Genomic DNA, 23721 nt, shown 5'->3' on the forward strand with positions numbered 1-23721 from the left:
CAGGTCATTGAGTGTATTTAAGATAGAGATAGATACGTTCTTGATTGGTAAAGGGATCAAAGGTTGCAGGGAAAAAGCGGGAGAATGGGTTGAGAAAGATATCAGCCATGATCGAATGGTGGAGCAAACTTGATGGGCCGGATGACCTAATTCTGCTCTATATCTTATGGTCTAATAGAATAGTTTCACTCTATCTATATGCCTAAAGCCCGCTTGACTTTGAACACCTCTACCAAATCTCCTCTTAACCTTCTATCCCCCAAGGAGAACAAACCCAGCTTCTCCAATCTATCCTGTAACTGAAGTCTCGGATCCCTGGAACCATTCTCCCAATAGTATTTTGCACTCTCTCTAAAGTCACACATCGTTCCTAATGTGCGGTACCTAGAAGTGAACACAATACTCCAGTTGAGTCCGAACCAGTGTTTCATAAAAAAGGTCTGTCACAACTTCCTTGTTTTTGCACAGCGTACCCCTATTTATAAAGCCCAGGATCCTGTATACCTTCAACTACTTTCTCAACCTGCCGGCCTCCTTTAACAAGTTATACCCCTAAGTTTGTTTCTTTAGAATTGTACCCTTTATGTTATATTGCCTCTCCTCATTCTTCCCACCAAAATGAACCACCTCACATATCCTCATGTTCTACCAGCCTGTCTCCATCCTCTTCAAATTTGTAACTATCCTCCTCCCAGTTCACTGCAGGTTCTGAAATTGAGCCCTGCACACCCAAGCTTAGGTCAGTAACATAGATCAAGGAAAGCAATGATGCCAGTGCCAACCCTTGGGGGAAACCCATTCCGTACCTTCTTTTATTGTGAAAAATAATCATTCAGCACTAATCTCTGTTTCCTGTCACTCAGACAACTTTGTGTCCCTGTTGCCACTTGTCCCATTTATTGCATAAGAACATAAGAACTAAGAGCAGGAGTAGGCCATCTGGCCTCTCGAGCCTGCTCCGCCATTCAATAAGATCATGGCTGATCTTTTTGTGGACTCAGCTCCACTTACCTGCCCGCTCACCATAACCCTTAATTCCTTTACTGTTCAAAAATGTATCTATCCTTGCCTTAAAAACATTCAATGAGGTAGCCTCAACTGCTTCACTGGGCAGGGAATTCCACAGATTCACAACCCTTTGTGTGAAGAAGTTCCTCCTCAACTCAGTCCTAAATCTGCCTCCCCTTATTTTGAGGCTATGCCCCCTAGTTCTATTTTCACCCGCCAGTGGAAACAACTTCCCTGCTTCTATCTCATTGTTCCAGAGGAGCAGCTAGAGAGGTGATTCAAGTGAGGAAAGCTAGTAGGAAAGAGGGATTTATAACTTAATTTTTTTTCTTTTTTCGGAGTTTTTGTAAGGCAGCCAGAAGTCTAAAACCGGAAGTAGGCCCCAGTGAGACCTGGGAAGTTTTTTTTTCTGATGTCAGCCAGTAGTGCGCGGGCAGCGTTGTGAGCGGGCGGCGAGTGAGTGGGAGCAGAGTGGGACAGCTTTGGCTGAAACAGGCTTCGGCGTGTACAGGCAGAGATGAGGGTAGGTTCCGGTAAGTTGTTTTTGTTTCTTCAGAGTAGAAAGAATGCCAGGCAGGATGTTGGAATGCATCTCTTGCATGATGTGGGAAGTCAGGGAGACCTCCGGTGTCCCTGACAACGATACCTGCAGGAGGTGCATCCAGCTGCAGCTCCTAACAAACCACGTTAGGGAACTGGAGCAGGAGCTGGATGACCTCCTAATCATTCGGGAGAATGAGGAGTTTATAGATGGTAGCTTCAAGGAGGCAGTTACGCCAAAGGCACAGAACACAGGTAATTGGGTTACCGTCAAGCGAGGGAAAGGGAAAGGGCAGGCAGAGCAGGGTTTCCCTGTGGCCATTCCCCTCCACAACAGGTATACCAATTTGGATACTGTTGTGGGGGATGCCTTACCTGGAACAAGCTGCGGCAGCCGGATCTCTGGCACTGAGTCTGGTTCTGCAGCGCAGAAGGGAGGGTGGAAGAGGAGGAGAGCGGTAGTGATAAGAGACTCGATAGTCAGATGTACAGACAGGAGGTTCTGTGGTCGTGACAGAGACTCCCGGATGGTTTGTTGCCTCCTGGGTGCCAGCGTCAGGGATGTCTCTGATCGCGTGCACAGCATTCTGAAGTGGGAGGGTGATCAGTCAGATGTCATGGTACACATCGGTACCAATGACGTAGGAAGGAAGAGTGAGGAGGTCCTGAAGTCTGAGTATAGAGAGCTTGGTAGGAAGTTAAAAAGCAGGACCCCGAGGGTAGTAATCTCAGGATTGCTACCTGTGCCACGTGCCAGTGAGGGCAGGAGTAGGATGCTTGGGCGGATGAACACGTGGCTGAGGAACTGGTGTAGGGGGCAGGGTTTCAGATTTCTAGATCATTGGGACCTCTTCTGGGGCAGGTGGGACCTGTACAAGAGAGACGGGTTACACCTGAACTACAAGGGGACCAATATACTTGCAGGGAGGTTTGCTAGTGTTATTGGGGAGGGTTTAAACTAGATTTGCAGGAGGATGGGAACCAGAGTGCTAGAGCAGATAGTGGAGTGGGGGTGAAAATAAATGACGTTAATAATTCATGCAAAATCACAAATAGAAGGGTTGTGTGTGGTGGTAATAATCTTCTGAGGTGTGTCTATTTCAATGCCAGGAGTATTGTGGGGAAGGCAGACGAGCTGAGGGCGTGGATTGACACATGGAATTATGACATTATAGCCATTAGTGAAACTTGGCTACAGGAGGGGCAGGACTGGCAGCTCAATGTTCCAGGGTTCTGATGTTTCAGACGTGATAGAGGCAGAGGGATGAAGGGTGGGGGGGGTGGCATTGCTAGTCAGGGAAAATGTTACAGCAGTGCTCAGGCAGAACAGTTTAGAGGGCTTGTCTACCGAGGCCATATGGGTGGAGCTGAGAAACAGGAAAGGTATGACCACATTAATGGGGTTGTATTATAGACCACCCAATAGTCAGCAAGAATTGGAGGAGCAAATCTGCAGAGAGATAGCAGACAACTGCAGGAAACATAAAGTTGTGATAGTAGGGGATTTTAATTTTTCACATATAGATTGGGAATCCCATACTGTTAAAGGTCTAGACGGGTTAGAGTTTGTAAAATGTGTTCAGGAAAATTTTCTAAATCAATATATAGAGGTATCAACTCGACAGGATGCAATATTAGATCTCCTATTAGGAAACGAGTTAGGACAAGTGACGGAAGTGTGTGTAGGGGAACACTTTGGTTCCAGTGATCATAACACCATTAGTTTCAACTTGATCATGGATAAAGATAGATCTGGTCCTCGGGTTGAGGTTCTAAACTGGAAAAAGGCCAAATTTGAAGAAATGAGAAAGGATCTAAAAAGCGTGGATTGGGACAGGCTGTTGTCTGGCAAGGATGTGATTGGTAAGTGGGAGGCCTTCAAAGGAGAAATTTTGAGAGTGCAGAGTTTGTATGTTCCTGTCAGGATGAAAGGCAAAGTGAATAAGAATAAGGAACCCTGGTTCTCGAGGGATATTGGAACTCTGATAAAGAAGAAGAGAGAGATGTATGACATGTATAGGCAACAGGGAGCAAATAAGATGCTTGAGGAGTATAAAAAGTGCAAGAAACTACTTAAGAAAGAAATCAGGAGGGCTAAAAGAAGACATGAGGTTGCTTTGGCAGACAAGGTGAAGGATAATCCTAAGAGCTTCTACAGGTATATTAAGAGCAAAGGGATAGTAAGGGATAAAATTGGTCCTCTTGAAGATCAGAGTGGTTGGCTATGTATGGAACCAAAAGAAATGGGGGAGGTATTAAATGGGTTTTTTGCATCCGTATTTACTAAGGAAACTGGCATGGAGTCTATGGAAATAAGGCAAACAAGTAGGGAGGTCATGGAACCTATGCAGATTAAAGGGGAGGAGGTGCTTGCTGTCTTGAGGCAAATCAGAGTAGATAAATCCCCAGGACCGGACAGGGTATTCCCTCGGACCTTGAAGGAGACTAATGTTGAAATTGCAGGGGCCCTGGCAGATATATTTAAAATGTCGGTATCCACAGGTGAGGTGCCGGATGATTGGAGGATAGCTCATGTTGTTCCGTTGTTTAAAAAAGGCTCAAAAAGTAATGCGGGAAATTATAGGCCGGTAAGTTTGACGTCAGTAGTAGGTAAATTATTGGAAGGAGTACTAAGAGATAGGATCTACAAATATTTGGATAGACAGGGACTTATTAGGGAGAGTCTACATGGCTTTGTGCGTGGTAGATCATGTTTAACCAATCTATTAGAGTTTTTCGAGGAGGTTACCAGGTAAGTGGATGTAGGGAAGGCAGTGGATGTTGTCTACGTGGACTTCAGTAAGGCCTTTGACAAGGTCCCGCATGGGAGGTTAGTCAGGAAGGTTCAGTCGCTAGGTATACATGGAGAGGTAGTAAATTGGATTAGACATTGGCTCAATGGAAGAAGCCAGAGAGTGGTAGTGGAGGATTGCTTCTCTGAGTGGAGGCCTGTGACTAGTGGTGTGCCACAGGGATCAGTGCTGGGTCCACTGTTGTTTGTCATCTATATCAATGATCTGGATGACAATGTGGTAAATTGGATCAGCAAGTTTGCTGATGATACAAAGATTGGAGGTGTAGCGGACAGTGAGGAAGGTTTTCAAAGCTTGCAGAGGGATTTGGATCAGCTAGAAAAATGGGCTGAAAAATGGCAGATGGAGTTTAATGCAGACAAGTGTGAGGTATTGCACTTTGGAAGGACAAACCAAGGTAGAACATACAAGGTACATGGTAGGACACTGAAGAGTGCAGTAGAACAGAGGGATCTGGTAATACAGATAATAATTCCCTAAAAGTGGCGTCACAGGGAGATAGGGTCGTAAAGAGTGCTTTTGGTACATTGGCCTTTATAAATCAAAGTATTGAGTATAGGAGTTGGAATGTTATGGTGAGATTGTATAAGACATTGGTGAAGCCGAATTTAGAGTATTGTGTGCAGTTTTAGTCACCTAATTACAGGAAAGATAAGGTTGAAAGAGTGCAGAGAAGGTTTACAAGGATGTTGTCGGGACTTGAGAAACTGAGTTACAGAGAAAGGTTGAATAGGTTAGGACTTTATTCCCTGGAGCATAGAAGAATGAGGGGAGATTTGATAGAGGTGTATAAAATTATGATGGGTATAGGTAGAGTGAATGCAAGCAGTCTTTTTCCACTGAGGCTAGGGGAGAAAAAAACTAGAGGACACGGGTTAAGGGAGAAAAGTTTAAAGGGAATATTAGGGGGGGCTTCTTCACACAGAGAGTGATGGGAGTTTGGAATGAGCTGCCAGATGAGGTGGTGAATGCGGGCTCACTTTTAACATTTAAGAAAAACTTGGACAGGTACATGGATGAGAGGGGTGTGGAGGGATATGGTCCAGGTGCAGGTCAGTGGGACTAGGCACAAAAATGGTTCGGCACAGGCAAGAAGGGCCAAAAGGTCTGTTTCTGTGCTGTAATGTTCTATGGTTCTATCTTATCTATTCCCTTCATAATCTTATATGTTTCTATAAGATCTCCCCTCATTCTTCTGAATTCCAATGAGTATAGCCCCAGTCTACTCAGTCTCTCTTCATAAGCCAACCCTCTCAACTCCAGAATCAACCGAATCTCCTGTGCACCCCCTCCAATGCCAGTATATCCTTTCTCAAGTAAGGAGACCAAAACTGTACACAGTACTCCGGGTGTGATCTCACCAGCACCTTATACAGCTGCAACATAATCTCGCTGTTTTTAAATTCCATCCCTCTAGCAATGAAGGACAAAATTCCATTTGCCTTCTTAATTACCTGCTGCACCTGCAAACCAACTCCTTTAGATTCCTGCGCAAGGACACTCAGGTCCCTCTGCACAGCAGCATGCTGCAATTTTTTACTATTTAAATAATAGTCCATTTTGTTGTTATTCCTACCAAAATGGATGTTTATTGTACATTTATCAACATTGTACTCCATCTGCCAGACCCTCGCCCACTCACTTAGATTATCTATATCCCTTTGCAGACTTTCAGCGTCCTCTGCACACTTTGCTCTGCCACCCATCTTAGTGTCATCTGCGAATTTTGACACACTACACTTGATCCCCAACTCCAAATCATCTATGTAAATCATAAACAATTGCGGTCCCAACACTGATCCCTGAGGCACACCACTAGTCACTGATTGCCAACCAGAAAAACACCCATTTACCCCACTCTTTGCTTTCTGTTAGTTAACAAATCCTCTATCCATGCTAATACATTACCTGTAACACCGTGCACCTTTATCTTATGTAGCAGTCTTTGGTGCGGCACCTTGTCAAATGCCTTCTGGAAATCCAGATACACCACATCCACAGGTTCCCCATTGTCCACTGCACATGTAATGTTCTCAAAGAATTCTACCAAATTAGTCAAACATGACCTTCCCTTCATGATCCCATGCTGCGTCTTACCATTGGGACAACTTATATCCAGATGTCTCGCTATTTCTTCCTTGATGATAGATTCAAGCATTTTCCCAACTACAAAAGTTAAGCTAACCAGCCTATAGTTACCTGCCTTTTGTCTACCTCCTTTTTAAAACAGTGACATCACATTTGCATGGGCTTCAAGTTTGCTAAGAAGCCTGTTATGTAGCACTTTGCTAAATGGATTTTGGAAATTCATATACACCACATCAACTGCAATAGCCTTATTGATCACCTCATCAAAAAACTCAACCAAGTTCATTAAATATGACTTGCACCTAACAATGATGAAGGTTTACTTCAGTCAACACATTAGTTCATACAGGTTAAACTAGGCTCCCTTCTTCTCCACCTGTACCTTGGCATAACAAGTTTTGCAAAATTCAGTAGGTTGCAATAACCTTGAACATTTAGGCTTTCCTCTGATACAATCCTTCCTTCTCCAGAAGCAGCATATAGAAAGTAAATTATAGCAAGAGCAATAATTGTATTTATGTAGAATCCTGTTATATCCAACCCTTTTGGTTGAAGCGGCAGCTGGACGCACTGCAAAGCATCCAGTGGGCACAGAGTGTGATAGAAACTAATTACAGGGAGGTTATCACGCCACACGTTCAGATAGGTGATTACCAGGAGAGGCAGCAGGTAGTTCAGGAGTCTCCTGTGGCTATTCCCTTTTCTAACAGGTATACTGTTTTGGATACTGTTGAAGGGAATAGCCTCTCAGGGGAAAATACCAACAGCAGCCAGGCCTGTGACACCATACTGGTCAGGCAAAAAACAAGCGAGCAGTAGTAATAGGGGATTCACGAGTGAAAGGTGCAGACAGGCGTTTCTGTGGCTGCGATCGAGACGCCAGGATGGTGTGTTGCCTTCCCTGGTGCCAGGGCCAAAGATGTCTCTGAACGGTTAAAGGACATTCTTCAGGGGGAGGGGTTGCATCCAGAAGTACACATTGGTACCAACGACATATGTAGGAAAAAGAATGAGGTCTTGAAGAATGAATATACAGAGTTAGGCAGAAGGCTAAAGTGCAGGACCTCTGCACTACTGCCGGTGCCACGTGCTAGCAAAAGTAGGAATAGGAAGATGAGGCAAATGAATGTGTGGCTTGAGAGCTGGTGCAAGGGGCAGGGATTTAGGTTTGTGAATCATTGGGATCTCTTCTGGGGCAGGAATGGCCTGTTCAAGAGAGATAGGTTACACCTGAACTGGAGGGGGACTAATATCCTGACAGGGAGATTTGCTAAAGCCAAACTAATTTGGCAGTGGGGTGGGACCCAAAGCAGTTGGGAGATAGAAGAGAGGGTTGAGGACAGCATGGAAGCTAAAGAGAGGACGTTAAATAGTAAAGGCAATGTCAGTAATCCTAGTACTAGACAGATCAGGCAAGAACAGAGCAGAGAGCAAGGGAAGTCTAGGTTAAACTGCATTTGATTTGATTTATTATTGTCACATGTATTAACATACAGTGAAAAGTATTGTTTCTTGCGCGCTATACAGACAAAACATACCGTTCATAGAAAAGGGAACGAGAGAGTTCAGAATGTAGTGTTACAGTCATAGCTAGGGTGTAGAGAAAGATCAACTTAATGCAAGGTAGGTCCATTCAAAAGTCTGACAGCAGCAGGGAAGAAGTTGTTCTTGAGTCGGTTGGTACGTGACCTCAGACTTCTGTATCTTTTTCCCGAAGGAAGAAGGTGGAAGAGAGTATATCTGCGGTGCTTCGGGTCCTTAATTATGCTGGCTGTTTTGCCGAGGCAGCGGGAAGTGTAGACAGAGTCAATGGATGGGAGGCTGGTTTGCATGATGGATTGGGCTACATTCATGATCTTTTGTACTGCCTTGCAGTCTTGGGCAGAGCAGGAGCCATACCAAGCTGTGATTCAACCAGAAAGAATGCTTTCTATGGTGCATCTGTAAAAGTTGGTGAGAGTCATAGTTGACATGCCAAATTTCCTTACTCTTCTGAGAAAGTAGAGGTGTTGGTAGGCTTTCTTAACTATAGTGTCCGCATGGGGGGACCACGACAGGCTGTTGGTGATCTGAACACCTAAAAACTTGAAGCTCTCGACCCTTTCTACTTTGTCCCCATTGATGTAGACAGGGGCATGTTCTCCTTTATGCTTCCTGAAGTCGATGACAATCTCCTTCATTTTGTTGACATTGAGGGAGAGATTATTGTTGCCACACCAGTTCCTCTATCTCATTCCTGTACTCTGTCCCGTCATTGTTTGAGATCCGACGTCAGCAAACTTGAACTGGAGGGGAATTTGGCCGCACAGTCATAGGTGTATGAGGAGTATAGTAGGGGGCTGAGAACACAGCCTTGCGGGGAACCGGTGTTGAGGATGATTGTGGAGTAGGTGTTGTTGCCTATCCTTACTGATTGTGGTCTGAGTTAGGAAGTTCAGAATCCAGTTGCAGCGGGAGGTGCCAAGGCGCAGGCCATGGACTTTGGAGATTAGTTTCGTGGGAATAATAGTGTTGAAGGCTGAGCTGTAGTCAATAAATAGGAGTCTGATATAGGTGTCTTTGTTATCTAGGTGTTCCAGGGTTGAGTGCAGGGCCAGGAAGATGGCGTCTGCTGTGGACCTGTTGCAGCGGTAGGCAAACTGTAATGGATCCAGGCAGTCTGGGAGGCTGGAATTGATCCGTGCCATGACTAACCTTTCGAAGCACTTCATAATGATGGATGTCAGAGCCACCAGACGATAGTCATTAAGGCACGCTGCTTGGCTTTTCTTTGGTCCGGGATGATGGTCGTCTTCTTGAAGCAGATTGTTGTAAAGAGAAGTTAAAGGTGTCTGCAAATACCCCTGCCAGCTGATCCGTGCAGGATCTGAGTGCTCGTCCGGGTGCCCCATCCGGGCCAGTCGCTTTCCGTGGGTTGACCTTCAAGAAAGTTGCTCTGACATCTGCAATGGTGACCTCAAATAACAGGTTCATCCAAGGCTTCCAGGGTGGAGGGCGTGCTCTCGCTGACCTCTTGCTCAAAATGGGTGTAGAATGCATTGAGCTCATCAGGGAGGGGTGGCAATTTTACATGCCTTCATCTTGTAGCCTGTTATGTTGGCGGGTCTGTGTGGCTAGCCTGGAACTTTAGCTTGGACCGGTACTGCCTTTTGGCATCTTTTTGTGCACTGAACACGGCTGGTCTCTAAGCCTGCAATTTAGAATGCAGTCTGCAACTTTAAGATGGCGTTTTCTCTGCAGAGACAGGGAAAACCCTCCAAACAATCATACCTGGAAGGACTGTTTATTATTTTTCATTATCCTCATTGCCAGTGTAAAGTCCTTGGGACCAAAAACAACTTGAGACACAAGAATTAAAGGTGCACAAGCAACAATGGCTTCCTTTACTAAAATTACTTCTGCAGACTCCCTCTACTGGTACAAGTGTAACTTCAAGTTAAGATTGGTACTTTTCAAAATGTTTATATACTACACTGTTGGAGAGAGATTGTTAGGGTAAAATTAAAGTGAAAGTGTAAAAGATAATTTATATATAATTTTTCACTTCTATGGACATAGAAGTAGAAAGTATGGAGTTGGATAGAGGGAGAAATAGGGATGGAGAAAGAGCGGCATGGAAAGACACAGTGAGAGATAGGAAGTTACTCTTGATAATCTCTCTCTATGTCTATCGATGATTGTGTAGTTTAGCTTAGTTGGTAGCACTTTCACCTCTGAATCACAAGGTACTGAATTCAAGATCCACTGCTGAATCAACATGCCGTTATTTCATGCAATTAACCAAAAATCTCCCTTTAAGTACAGAAACCAGCACAGCAGAATGGACAAATGTTGCAGTGTGATGCTCAGCTCCACCAATACTGTATGGCTGTTGAGACTGCACTATGGAGAAAGTTCTCATTAAAGATTTTTAAGGGTGTAATATGCCTATTTCATGTCTGATGTGAAGGATCTCAATGTAATTGATAATTCCTGTTCTCATTCCATGCTATGTGAACAGGTGGGCAGTGGGATACATTGCCTGACACTATAGTTCACCTCTGCCTGAGTATGTGCCAGCACTTTAGGGGAGGCAGTGGCACAGTGGTCTTATTGCTGGACGAGTAATCCAGAGACTCAGGAAAATGCAATGGGGACCTAGGTCCAATTCCCACCATGGCAGATGGTGAAATATGAATTCAGTAAAAATCTGGAATTAAAAGTCTAATGAAGACCATGAAACCATTGTCAAAGGTCATAAAAACGTTCACTCATGTCCTTTAGGGAAGTAAATCTATTGCCCTTACCTACATGTGACTCCAGACCCACAGCAATGTGGTTGACTCTAATTGCCCTCAGGAATGATCAATAAATGCTGGCCCAGCAGTGACGCCCACATCCCATTAATGAAGAAAAAAGATCACTTTATTGATCTGAAGTGATATTTGGATTAGACTGACCATTTTGAAACTAAACTAGGTGAATATCCAGTTATGAGATAGGTGCTATTCTGAAATGTCCCATTTGTCATCCTCAGTGACAAGGTGCCAACTTGTCAGTCCCATTTTAATTTACAATAGCATCAACTTAATATTTTCTAATTCTTTTTTCAGGTCCTTAGCTGCTGCTGGGATCAAACCTTCATGTAATTACAGTTACACGGTAAGATCTAATATCTATCTCAAAAATATTCAGAGAAATCATAGAAATCATAGAAACCCTACAGTGCAGAAAGAGGCCATTCGGCCCATCGAGTCTGCACTGACCACAATCCCAACCAGGCCCTATCCCCATATCCCCACATATTTACTCGCTAATCCCTCTAACCTATGCATCCCGGGACACTAAGGGGCAATTTAGCATGGCCAATTAACCTAACCCGCACATCTTTGGACTGTGGGAGGAAACCGGAGCACCCGGAGGAAACCCACACAGACACAGGAAGAATGTGCAAACTCCACACAGACAGTGACCCAAGCCGGGAATCGAACCCAGATCCCTGGAGCTGTGAAGCAGCAGTGCTAACCACTGTGCTACCGTGCCGCCCCTTTGAGATTTGAATATTTATATTTACACTTGTCTCTCAATAACCTTACTGGGTCCGGTTAGCTCAGTCAGCTGAATGGCTAGTTCAACTGGGTGACTCCAATTTCCGTACCGGCTGAGGTTATAGAAACATAGAAACATAGAAAACTACAGCACAAAACAGGCCCTTTGGCCCCACAAGTTGTGCCGAACATATCCCTACCTTTCAGGCCTACCTATAACCCTCCATCCTATTCAGTCCCATGTACTCATCCAGGAGTCTCTTAAAAGACACTATTGAGTTTGCCTCCACCACCACTGACGGCAGCCGATTCCATTGCCCACCACCCTCTGTGTGAAAAACTTCCCCCTAACATTTCCCCTGTACCTACCCCCCAGCACCTTAAACCTGTGTCCTCTCGTAGCAGCCATTTCCACCCTGGGAAAAAGCCAGTACTTTAAAAAGTTATTCATGAAGGTCCACCTTCTCAATCATGCCCCTTGCTTGAAGTGTGGTGACCCTCAGACTAAATCACCAACAGTCAGCTCTCTCTCAAATGGGAGAGTGGCTTACGGTCATCTGGGATTGTGGCAACATTTTAATAATCTTACTATTGGATTTGATTTGATTTACCATTGTCACACATGTTGGGATACAGTAAAAAGTATTGTTTCTTGCACACTATACAGACAAAGCATACATAGGGGAGAAGGAAAGGAGAGGGTGCAGACATAGGGCTCGATTTTACCATTGCGTCGTGCCCGAGTAAAGTCAGGCGTGAGGCCATTGACACGATCCACGCCCTTGCAGGTGCCCACTTTACCAAGGCCCGAAAATGGCCGCGATCCGATTTGTGCCTGAAACGGGCGCAACGGCGATTTAAATGCATTCGCATGCATTTAAATTGAATTAATGAACTGCCCGCTCAACTTCCTCAGCATTTCCCCCTTTACCATCTTGTTTGCGCGTCCAGATTCGGCACGAAACAAACCTGCTCGGCAAAGGTCTGTTTCAGGCGCTCCAGCTGCTGAAGAGGTAAGTTCAACGCTTCCAATGGCTCTCTGACTCAGATTGGTGATGGAGGGGGGAAGGAGGCGGGTCAGATCATTCTCTGGTTGGGGAGGGGAGGGGCGGGAGAAGGGAAGCCCGATCATTTTCTGGTGGGGGGGCGGAATTTACTGCAAGTTGGCTGTTGCTAAACACAATTGCAAAGGTTGTTGAATCAAGCAACGGTTATTTGTACATGCACCTATGTTTCATTACACAACTTCATTAAAGGCCTGGATATGTACCTCAGTGGATTTTGCAAGTACAGGCAGTAGAGAGAAGGGATCCCACAGCTATAATAGTGCACGTGCACTTAATAAGTGAAACTGTCAAAGTATTTGGCTGTGAGTATGTGAAATATGCTGGGAGGGAAGTCAGACGGATCTCTGGGGGCGGGTGCAGGGGAGTCCGCTGCCATTCTGCGGGCAATTGGTGGGGGGGGGGAAAGGGGGCAGAGGGTTGCGATCAGTCTGGGTAGCGGGGCGGGGGGGGGGGGGGGGGGGGGTGGGTGGATAAGGGGGAAAGTTATGTTGTAGGGGTGGGGGTGATGTCTGTGCGGACCATCGCTCCCGCTTTTTGCTCCAAGGCCGCTTTATCCACTTTTTGCGACCCGGGAGCAATGTGACAGTGGCACGATTTTCAAATTTTTTCCTCACTGCACATGCGCAGTTCAGAGCTCCGATCGTTGCGCCCAGATTCAGCACTTAGAATGAAAATGATAAAATCAGGCCCATAGTGTTACAGTCATAGCTGGGGTGTAGAAAAAGGTCAACATAATATAGGGTAGGTCCATTCAAAAGTCTGACGGCAGCAGGGAAGAAGTTGTTCTTGAGTCAGTTGGTACATGACCTCAGACTTTTGCATCTTTTTCCCGACGGATGTCCAGGATGCATGAGGTCCTAGATTATGCTGGCTGCTTTTCTGAAGCAGCAGGAAGTGTAAATGGAGTCGATGGATGGGAAGCTGGTTTGCGTGATGGACTGGGCTTCATTCATGACCCTTTGTAGACTCTTGCAGTATTGGGCAAAGCAGGAGCCACATCAAGCTGTGATACAAATGGAAAAGATGCTTTCTATGGTGCATCTGTAAAAATTGATGAGAGTCGTAGCTGACATGCCGAATTTCCTTAGCCTCCTAAGAAATTGGTGGGCTTTCTTGACTATAGTGTTATGGAATGCAGCTTGGGAGGCCATTCTGTGCTTTGTCTCTGCGTTGTGTCTTTCAAAATGTTATCCAACTAATTCCACTTCTTTGTTCTTTTCCAAAAGCCTTGCAACTTTCTCCCTTTTCAAGTATATATCCAATTTCTTTTTTAATCAGATCATCAGAACTCACTGCATATTTTGAAAAAAATTACCCTCTGTATTTATGGCCAATTACCTTAAATGCGACTTTGGGTTACCGATTCTAATGGAATCCATTTTTTCTCACATCAATTCACCTGTGCTGCATATCCCTCTCCCTATAACGAAGAATATAAAGAATTTTTTTGTGTATTGACCACAGGCATAAATCCTTAAGACCAAAACTGGTGTTGTTAAACTTCTTAATGCATTGTATAGTCAGACCTACATTATTGATCTTATTGTGCAGTTATAGTGATTAAAGGATTAAAGTAGCATTCAGGCGATATATAATACTTAGCAGAAATTTTACAAGGCTATGCACCCAGCAGGGTGTCGTCAGTGATGAAGGCTGCAATAGAAGTCAGGCTACGACATTAAAGTTCTAACATTGTGACCTGTACTGACTGCCAGCTGTGCTCCCTGTTGCGAGTGGCAGCTCACAAATCCCTATAGTGTCATTTATGAATTTGTGACGTACTCCAGGCTAGAATTATAAAATAGCATAGCACAAAAGGGTGGCACGATGACACAGTGGTTAGCACTGCAGCCTCACAGCGCCAGGGACCCAGGTTTGATTCCAGCCTTGGGTGATTGTCTGTGTGGGGTTTGCATGTTCTCCCCGTGTCTGTGTGGGTTTCCTCCGGGTGCTCTGGTTTCCTCCCACACTCCAAAGTTCTGTAGGTTAGGTGGATTGGCCATGGTAAATTGCCCCTTAGTGTCCCAAGATGTGTAGGTTAGGGAGATTAGCAGGATAAATACATGGGGTTACAGGGAAGGGGTTGAGCCTGGGTAAGATGCTCTGTTGGAGAGTCAGTGAAGATTTGATGGGCTGGATGAAGGAGGATGGCCTCCTTCTACACTGTTGGGATTTTATTGTTCTATGAAAATGAGTCAACTCGCCCATTGAGTTTGTGCCAGCTTTCTTGAAGAGACAGGACAACTTCTTCCCACCCCACCGCCATTCTTTCCGCATATCTCTGCAATCTTTCTCTTTTGAGCATTTATCCAATTCCTCATGTTACATAAGAACATAAGAAATAGGAGCAGGAGTAGGCCATCTAGCCCCTCGAGCCTGCCCCGCCATTCAATAAGATCATGGCTGATCTGACGTGGATCAGTACCACTTACCCGCCTGATCCCCATAACCCTTAATTCCCTTACCGATCAGGAATCCATCCATCCGCGCTTTAAACATATTCGGAGAGGTAGCCTCCACCACCTCAGTGGGCAGAGAATTCCAGAGATTCACCACCCTCTGGGAGAAGAAGTTCCTCCTCAACTCTGTCTTAAACCGACCCCCCTTTATTTTGAGGCTGTGTCCTCTAGTTTTAACTTCCTTACTAAGTGGAAAGAATCTCTCCGCCTCCACCCTATCCAGCCCCCGCATTATCTTATAAGTCTCCATAAGATCCCCCCTCATCCTTCTAAACTCCAACGAGTACAAACCCAATCTCCTCAGACTCTCCTCATAATCCAAACCCCTCATCTCCGGTATCAACCTGGTGAACCTTCTCTGCACTCCCTCCAATGCCAATATATCCTTCCTCATATAAGGGGACCAATACTGAACAAAGAACAAAGAACAATACAGCACAGGAACAGGCCCTTCGGCCCTCCAAGCCCGCGCCGCTCCCCGGTCCAGGATTGAATCCTGAATCCAGGATCCCCGCCCAATTTTCCAGCCTATCTACATACCAATATCCTATCCACCGAGCTGTCCCTCACAGCTACGATGCTTTGTTCATTACAACCTATTAACTCACCCCCACCCCCCTATTCCAGACCATGTGATCCCCAGGGAGAGGCGAAAACCCAGAGTGAAAAACCCCAGGGCCAATATGGGGAAAAAAAAAAATCTGGGAAATTCCTCTCCGACCCCCTGAGGCGATCGAAACGAGTCCAGGAGATCACAATGGCCCTGATCGGAAAATGCTTCCCAACCCTAGTCATTTCCACTTCCATGAACACCATATGAATTCCCTGCCCCCGAGACAGGTTCCCAACTATCCGCAGTCTCGCTCTGTACTGGCACCAGCAAGATGATCATAGAATGAAGCCTTGAAACGAGAAACAAGGAACAATTAGCCCGCGCCGCTCCCTGGTCCAAACTAGACCACTCTTTTGTATCCCTCCATTCCCACTCCGGTCATATAGCTGTCTAGATAAGTCTTAAATGTTCCCAGTGTGTCCGCCTCCACCACCTTGCCCGGCAACACATTCCAGGCCCCCACGACCCTCTGTGTGAAATATGTCCTTCTGATATCTGTGTTAAACCTCCCCCCCTTCAAAGAACAAAGAACAAAGAACAGTACAGCACAGGAAACAGGCCTTCGGCCCTCCAAGCCTGTGCCGCTCCTTGGTCCAACTAGACCAATCGTTTGTATCCCTCCATTCCCAGGCTGCTCATGTGACTATCCAGGTAAGTCTTAAACGATGTCAGCGTGCCTGCCTCCACCACCCTACTTGGCAGCGCATTCCAGGCCCCCACCACCCTCTGTGTAAAAAACGTCCCTCTGATGTCTGAGTTATACTTCGCCCCTCTCAGCTTGAGCCCGTGACCCCTCGTGATCGTCACCTCCGACCTGGGAAAAAGCTTCCCACTGTTCACCCTATCTATACCCTTCATAATTTTGTATACCTCTATTAGATCTCCCCTCATTCTCCGTCTTTCCAAGGAGAACAACCCCAGTCTACCCAATCTCTCCTCATAGCTAAGACCCTCCATACCAGGCAACATCCTGCTAAACCTTCTCTGCACTCTCTCCAATGCCTCCACGTCCTTCTGGTAGTGCGGCGACCAGAACTGGACGCAGTACTCCAAATGCGGCCTAACCAGCGTTCTATACAGCTGCATCATCAGACTCCAGCTTTTATACTCTATACCCCGTCCTATAAAGGCAAGCATACCATATGCCTTCTTCACCACCTTCTCCACCTGTGTTGCCACCTTCAAGGATTTGTGGACTTGCACACCTAGGTCCCTCTGTGTTTCTATACTCCTGATGACTCTGCCATTTATTGCATAACTCCTCCCTACATTATTTCTTCCAAAATGCATCACTTCGCATTTATCCGGATTAAATTCCATCTGCCACCTCTCCGCCCAATTTTCCAGCCTATCTATATCCTGCTGTATTGCCCGACAATGCTCTTCGCTATCCGCAATTCCAGCCATCTTTGTGTCATCCGCAAACTTGCTGATTACACCAGTTACACCTTCTTCCAAATCATTTATATATATCACAAATAGCAGAGGTCCCAGTACAGAGCCCTGCGGAACACCACTGGTCACAGACCTCCAGCCGGAAAAAGACCCTTCGACCACTACCCTCTGTCTCCTATGGCCAAGCCAGTTCTCCACCCATCTAGCCACTTCTCCTTGTATCCCATGAGCCTTAACCTTCTTAACCAACCTGCCATGTGGGACTTTGTCAAATGCCTTACTGAAATCCATATAGACGACATCCACGGCCCTTCCTTCATCAACCGTTTTTGTCACTTCCTCAAAAAACTCCACCAAATTTGTAAGGCACGACCTCCCTCTTACAAAACCATGCTGTCTGTCACTAATGAGATTGTTCCGTTCTAAATGCACATACATCCTGTCTCTAAGAATCCTCTCCAACAACTTCCCTACCACGGACGTCAAGCTCACCGGCCTATAATTTCCTGGGTTATCCCTGCTACCCTTCTTAAACAACGGGACCACATTCGCTATCCTCCAATCCTCAGGGACCTCACCTGTGTCCAAAGAAGCGACAAAGATTTCCGTCAGAGGCCCAGCAATTTCATCTCTCGTCTCCCTGAGCAGTCGAGGATAGATGCCATCAGGCCCTGGGGCTTTGTCAGTTTTAATGTTCCCTAAAAAACCTAACACTTCCTCTCTCGTAATGGAGATTTTCTCTAACGGGTCAACACCTCCCTCCGAGACACTCCCGGTTAACACGCCCCTCTCCTTCGTGAATACCGATGCAAAGTATTCATTTAGGATCTCTCCTATTCCCTTGGGTTCTAAGCATAATTCCCCTCCTTTGTCCCTGAGAGGTCCGATTTTCTCCCTGACAACTCTTTTGTTCCTAACGTATGAATAGAATGCCTTAGGATTCTCCTTAATCCTGCCTGCCAAGAACATCTCGTGCCCTCTTTTTGCCCTTCTAACTCCCCGTTTGAGATCTTTCCTACTCTCTCTGTATTCCTCCAGAGCTCCATCTGTTTTCAGTTGCCTGGACTTAACGTACGCCTCCCTTTTCATTTTAATCAGATCCTCAATTTCCCTGGTTATCCACGGCTCTCGAATCCTACCTTTCCTACTGCACACAGTATTCCAGCTGCGGCCTCACCAATGCCCTGTACAGGTGCATCAAGACATCCCTGCTTTTATATTCTATCCCCCTCGCAATATAGGCCAACATCCCATTTGCCTTCTTGATCACCTGTTGTACCTGCAGACTGGGCTTTTGCGTCTCATGCACAAGGACCCCCAGGTCCCTTTGCACGGTAGCATGTTTTAATTTGTTTCCAAAGATGTTGCATCTGCTTCATTCGTCAATCATCTTAAATCTGTGCTCTCTGGTTATCAACACTTCAGACACTTTGCTTACTCTACGTCATACTTTTAAACACTTCCATCAAATCTTCTCTTAGTCATCTCTCCTCCAAGGAGAACAAACCAAGTTTCTCCAGTCAATCAACATTACTCTAATCTCTAATCCCTGGAGCTGTTTGCATTAACTTCATAGACTGGCCTAGAAAACATAGGGCGAGATCTTCCGGGTCTTCACGCTGGCAGAATCTTCCAGTCCCGCCAATGACGCACTCCCGCTGCGGGTTTTCCAGTGGCAATGGGGTGGTGGATTCAATGGGATATCCTACTGACAGCAATAGGACCAGGAGATCCAGCCACTGGCCAACGACAGGCTCACCTGTTGCCGAGAAACACGCTGCGGGGGAGGGAGAAAATCCCACCCATATTGTCAAAACCTCTGATGTCATTGATATCTGAAAGAACATATCCCAAGTCAAATTGGATAAAACGGGTGGGTGACACAATGAGTTAGAAATTTACACATTGGTCCAGAAATGCAACCGCCTATATGTTCCATACTGGGGGAAAATTTGAGAAGAGTTGCAGAAACTTACCCAGCGCAACGACTACCCACCAAGAACCAGTAAATGGTGAGATCACTGGACCTGGACCTGAGTTGGACCTGTCCCTCCAGGAGGGCGTGGTGGTGAAAGTCTGTGGTAGCAGAGTCCAGTGGAACATGCCTGTTCCTTCTGGACAGATAAGGATTTTTTTTAAAGAAGTCCTAAAAAATATTTTTTCTTATTCATGCTTTCAATGGATGTGGACATCACTGGATAGGCCAACATTTATTATCCATTCCTAATTACCCTTGAGAAGGTGGGATTGAGCCGGCTTCTTAAACTGCTGCAGACTATGTGCTGTAGGTACACCCACATGCGAGGGAGAGAGGGAGTTTCATGATTTTGGAACCAGCGACACAGAAGGAACAGCGATATATATCCAAGTCAGGATAGTGTGTGGCTTGGAGGGGAACTTGCAGGTGCAACCACCTTATCCTTCCAGCTGGTAGAGGTCACGGGTTTGGAAGGTACTGTTGAAGAGCTTTGTTACATTCCTGTAGTGCATCTTGTCAATGGTACACACTGCTGCCACTATGATTTGATTTGACTTATTATTGTCACATGTATTAACATAGTGAAAAGTATTGTTTCTTGCGTGCTATACAGACAAAGCATGCCGTTCATAGAGAAGGAAACAAGAGAGTGCAGAATGTAATGTTACAGTCATAGCTAGGGTGTAGAGAAACTTAATATGAGGTAGGTCCATTCAAAAGTCTGACAGCAGCAGGGAAGAAGCTGGTCTTGAGTCAGTTGGTACGTGACCTCAGACTTCTGTATCTTTTTCCCGAAGGAAGAAGGTGGAAGAGAGAATGTCTGGGGTGCGTGGGGTCCTTAATTATGCTGGCTGCTTTGCTGAGGCAGCGGGAAGTGTAGACAGAGTCAATGGATGGGAGGCTGGTTTGCGTGATGGATTGGGCTACATTTACAACCTTTTGTAGCTCCTTGCGGTCTTGAGCAGAGAGGAGCCATACCAAGCTGTGATACAACCAGAAAGAATTCTTTCTATGGTGCATCTGTAAAAGTTGGTGAGAGTCGTAGCTGACGTGCCAAATTTCCTTAGTCTTCTGAGAAAGTAGAGGCTTTCTCAACTATAGTGTCGGCATGGGGGGACCAGGACAGGTTGTTCATGATCTGGACACCTAAAAACTTGAAGCTCTTGACCCTTTCTACTTCACCCCCCATTGAGATAGACAGGGGCATGTTCTCCTTTACGCTTCCTGAAATCAATGACGATCTCCTTCCTTTTGTTGACATCGAGGGAGAGATTATTGTTGCCGCACCAGTTCACCAGATTCTCTATCTCATTCGCGTACTCTGTCTCGTCATTATTTGAGCTCCGACCCACTACGGTGGTGTGGTCAGCAAACTTGAAAATCGAACTGGAGGGGAATTTGGCTGCAAAGTCAGAGGTGTATAAGGAGTATAGTAGCGGGCTGAGAACACAGCCTTGTGGGGCACCGGTGTTGAGGATGATTGTGGAGAAGGTGTTCCTGCCAATCCTTACTGATTGTGGTCTGTGAGTTAGGAAGTTCAGGATCCAGTCGCAGAGGGAAGTGCCGAGGCCCAGGCCACGGACTTTGGAGATTAGTTTCGTGGGAATAATAGTGTTGAAGGCTGAGCTGTAGTCAATAAATAGGAGTCTGACATAAGTGTCCTTGTTATCTAGGTGTTCCAGGGTTGAGTGCAGGGCCAGGGATATGGGTCTGCTGTGGAGCTGTTGCGGGGGTAGGCAAAGTATAGTGGATCCAGGTGGTCCGGGAGGCTGGAATTGATTTGTGCCATGACTAACCTTGATGTACGGAGTGAATGTTGAAGATGGTGGATGGGTGCCAATCAAGCGGACTGTTTTCTCCTGGATGGTGTGGATCTTCTTGAGTGCTGTTGGATCTGCACCCATCCAGCCAAATGAAGAGTATTCCGTCACATTCCTTACTTGTGCCTTATAAGCGAGGGTTTGGCAGATGGAGTACAATGTTGGTAAATGTGAAGTCATCCATTTTAGTAGGAATAATAGCAAAATGGACTATTATTTAAATGCTAAAAAATTGCAGCATGCTGCTGTGCAGAGGGGGTCCTTGTGCAGGAATCTCAAGGAGTTGGTTTGCAGGTGCAGCAGGTAATTAAGAAGGTAAATGGAATTTTGTCCTTCATTGCTAGAGGGATGGAGTTTAAAAACAGCGAGATTATGTTGCAGCTGTATAAGGTGCTGGTGAGGCCACACCTGGAGTACTGTGTAAAGTTTTGGTCTCCTTACTTGAGAAAGGACATACTGGCACTGGAAGGGCTGCAGAGGAGATTCACCCTAGTTTGATTCCGGAGTTGAGAGGGTTGTCTAATGAGGAGAGACTGAGTAGACTGGGGCTATACTCATTGGAATTCAGAAGAATGAGGGGAGATCTTATAGAAATATATAAGATTATGAAGGGAATAGATAAGATAGAAACAGGGAAGTTGTTTCCACTGGTGAGTGAAACTAGAACCAGGGGGCATAGCCTCAAAATAAGGGAAAGCAGATTTAGGACTGAGTTGAGGAGGAACTTCTTCACACAAAGGGTTGTGAATCTGTGGAATTCCCTGCCCAGTGAAGCAGTTGAGGCTACCTCATTGAATGTTTTTAAGGCAAGGATAGATAAATTTTTGAACATTAAAGGAATTAAGGGTTATGGTGAGCGGGCGGGTAAGTGGAGCTGAGTCCACAAAAAGCTCAGCCATGATCTTATTGAATGGCGGAGCAGGTTCGAGGGGCCAGATGGCCTACTCCTGCTCCTAGTTCTTATGAATTACTCACCGCAGAATTCCGACCTGTGACCTGCTCTTGTAGCCAACAGCATTTATGTGGCTGGTCCAGTTCAATGTCTGATAAATGGTAACCCCCAGAATGTTGACAAGGGGGGATTCAGTGATGGTAATGCCAGTGAATGTCAAGGGGAGATGGTTAGGTTCTCTCTTCACAACAAAAACAGAAAATGCTGGAAAATCTCAGCAGGTTTGAGAGCATCTGTGGAGAGAGAATAGAGCCAACATTTCCAGTCTGGCTGACCCTTCATTAGTATTTTGCTTTTACCTTAGATTCTCTCTTGTCAGAGATGATCATTGCCTGGTACTTGTGTGGTGCAAACGTTACTTGCCACTAATCTGCCCAAGTATGAATGTTGTCCAGGTCTTGATTTTTTGAGCCCTGATCCTCTTCCCCACTATGTTGGCTTATCAAGAAATTAACACTGGCTTCCCAGTCACTGAATTAAAATTACCATAACATACCAATTGTATTATTGGAACACAACATGTATATGTAAAAAAGGACCGTGCCAGCTTTGGCTGGATGACCTTGCTGTCTGCTTAGGAGAGCAGGTTAAGTTATGAACAGCCAGCTCCCAGGTAAGTAACCTGGCCAACCCGATATCTGTCAGGTGGCGAGAGTTAAAATCAGCTCCACACATTGACTTTTGCCTATCACTTCAGCTGCTTGTCAGATGCTCATTAAACTGGACTGTGGCCAATAATTAAAACTGCAGCAACAGATTATCAGTAAAGCATGATCACAAATAGGTCAAGAAAGGCTCTTTAACAAGGAAGGGATAAAGAGTCAAGCAATCTCTCCTGAAGTAACTTCTAATTGTCCCTTTTCTTCTCTCTCCCCAGAAGAAAATATATAATAGTGCAAATTGCCAAAGAAATCATGTGCAAGTGCCATAACTGCATATTGTTATAAAGTTAGAATACAATGAGACACCCATTAATATTTATTGAGACATCTATTTTAATGTGCATTTATCCTTCCTGTAATTTTTTAAAATGTACTTTATCCTTTTATTGAAAATATTCATCAGTCCCATTGTTGGAAACAAAAGAAATATCATTTCATTTTGCCAGAAGTCAGTTGTGACAATTACTATCCCATGTGTCTCAAAAAGTATATAGCGAATTCCTAAATTTTGATTTTTTTTATTCACTCGTGGAACATTGGCTGGCCAGCATTTATTGCCCATCCCTAGTTGCCCAAGGGCAGTTAGAGTCAACCACATTGCTGTGGCTCTGGAGTCACGTGTAGGCCAGACCGGGTAAGTATGGCAGATTTCCTTTCCTAAAGGACATTAGTGAACCAGATGGGCTTTTCCGACAATCGACAATGGTTTCATGGCCACCTAAATTCTTAATTCCAGATTTTTTTTATTGAATTCAAATTTCACCATCTGCTGTGGTGGGATTCATAGAACATAGAACATAAAACACTCAAAGCAGCGTCGCAGGGAGAGGCTGTAATTAAGAGGGCGTATGGAATACTGGCCTTCATCAATAGAGGAATTGAGTTTAGAAATTGGGAGATAATGCTGCAGCTGTATCGGATCCTGGTCAGACCCCACCTGGAGTACTGTGCCCAGTTCTGGTCGCCCCATCACAGAAAGGATGTGGAAGCCATAGAAAGGGTGCAGAGGAGATTTTCAAGGATGTTGCCTGGATTAGATGGCATGCCTTATGAAGATAGGTTGAGAGAGCTAGGTCTTTTCTCCTTGGAGAGGCGAAGGATGAGGTGTGACCTGATAGAGGTGTATAAGATGTTGAGAGGTATTGATAGAGTGGATTCTCAGAGGCTTTTACCCAGGGCTAGAATGGTTGCCACAAGAGGTCACAGGTTTAGGGTGCCGGGGAGTAGGTACAGAGGGTGGTGGGTGTGTGGAATCGGCTGCCGGTAGTGGTGGTGGAACAAAGAACAGTACAGCACAGG

At 45.5% G+C, this 23721-nt stretch overlaps 1 protein-coding gene across 1 annotated transcript in view; it reads left to right on the top strand.

The window, feature by feature from the left end:
- The window catches only part of rnaset2l (ribonuclease T2, like), a 60370-nt gene that overhangs the window by 24679 nt on the left and 11970 nt on the right, over positions 1-23721 (top strand). Inside the window, exon 8 of the mRNA XM_078241035.1 lies at positions 11042-11090. Within this exon, the coding sequence (XP_078097161.1) occupies positions 11042-11090 (49 nt within the window). The remainder of the gene's footprint in view (positions 1-11041; positions 11091-23721) is intronic.

The sequence above is a fragment of the Mustelus asterias genome, chromosome 24 (genome assembly GCF_964213995.1).
Source record: "Mustelus asterias chromosome 24, sMusAst1.hap1.1, whole genome shotgun sequence".
Taxonomy (NCBI): domain Eukaryota; kingdom Metazoa; phylum Chordata; class Chondrichthyes; order Carcharhiniformes; family Triakidae; genus Mustelus; species Mustelus asterias.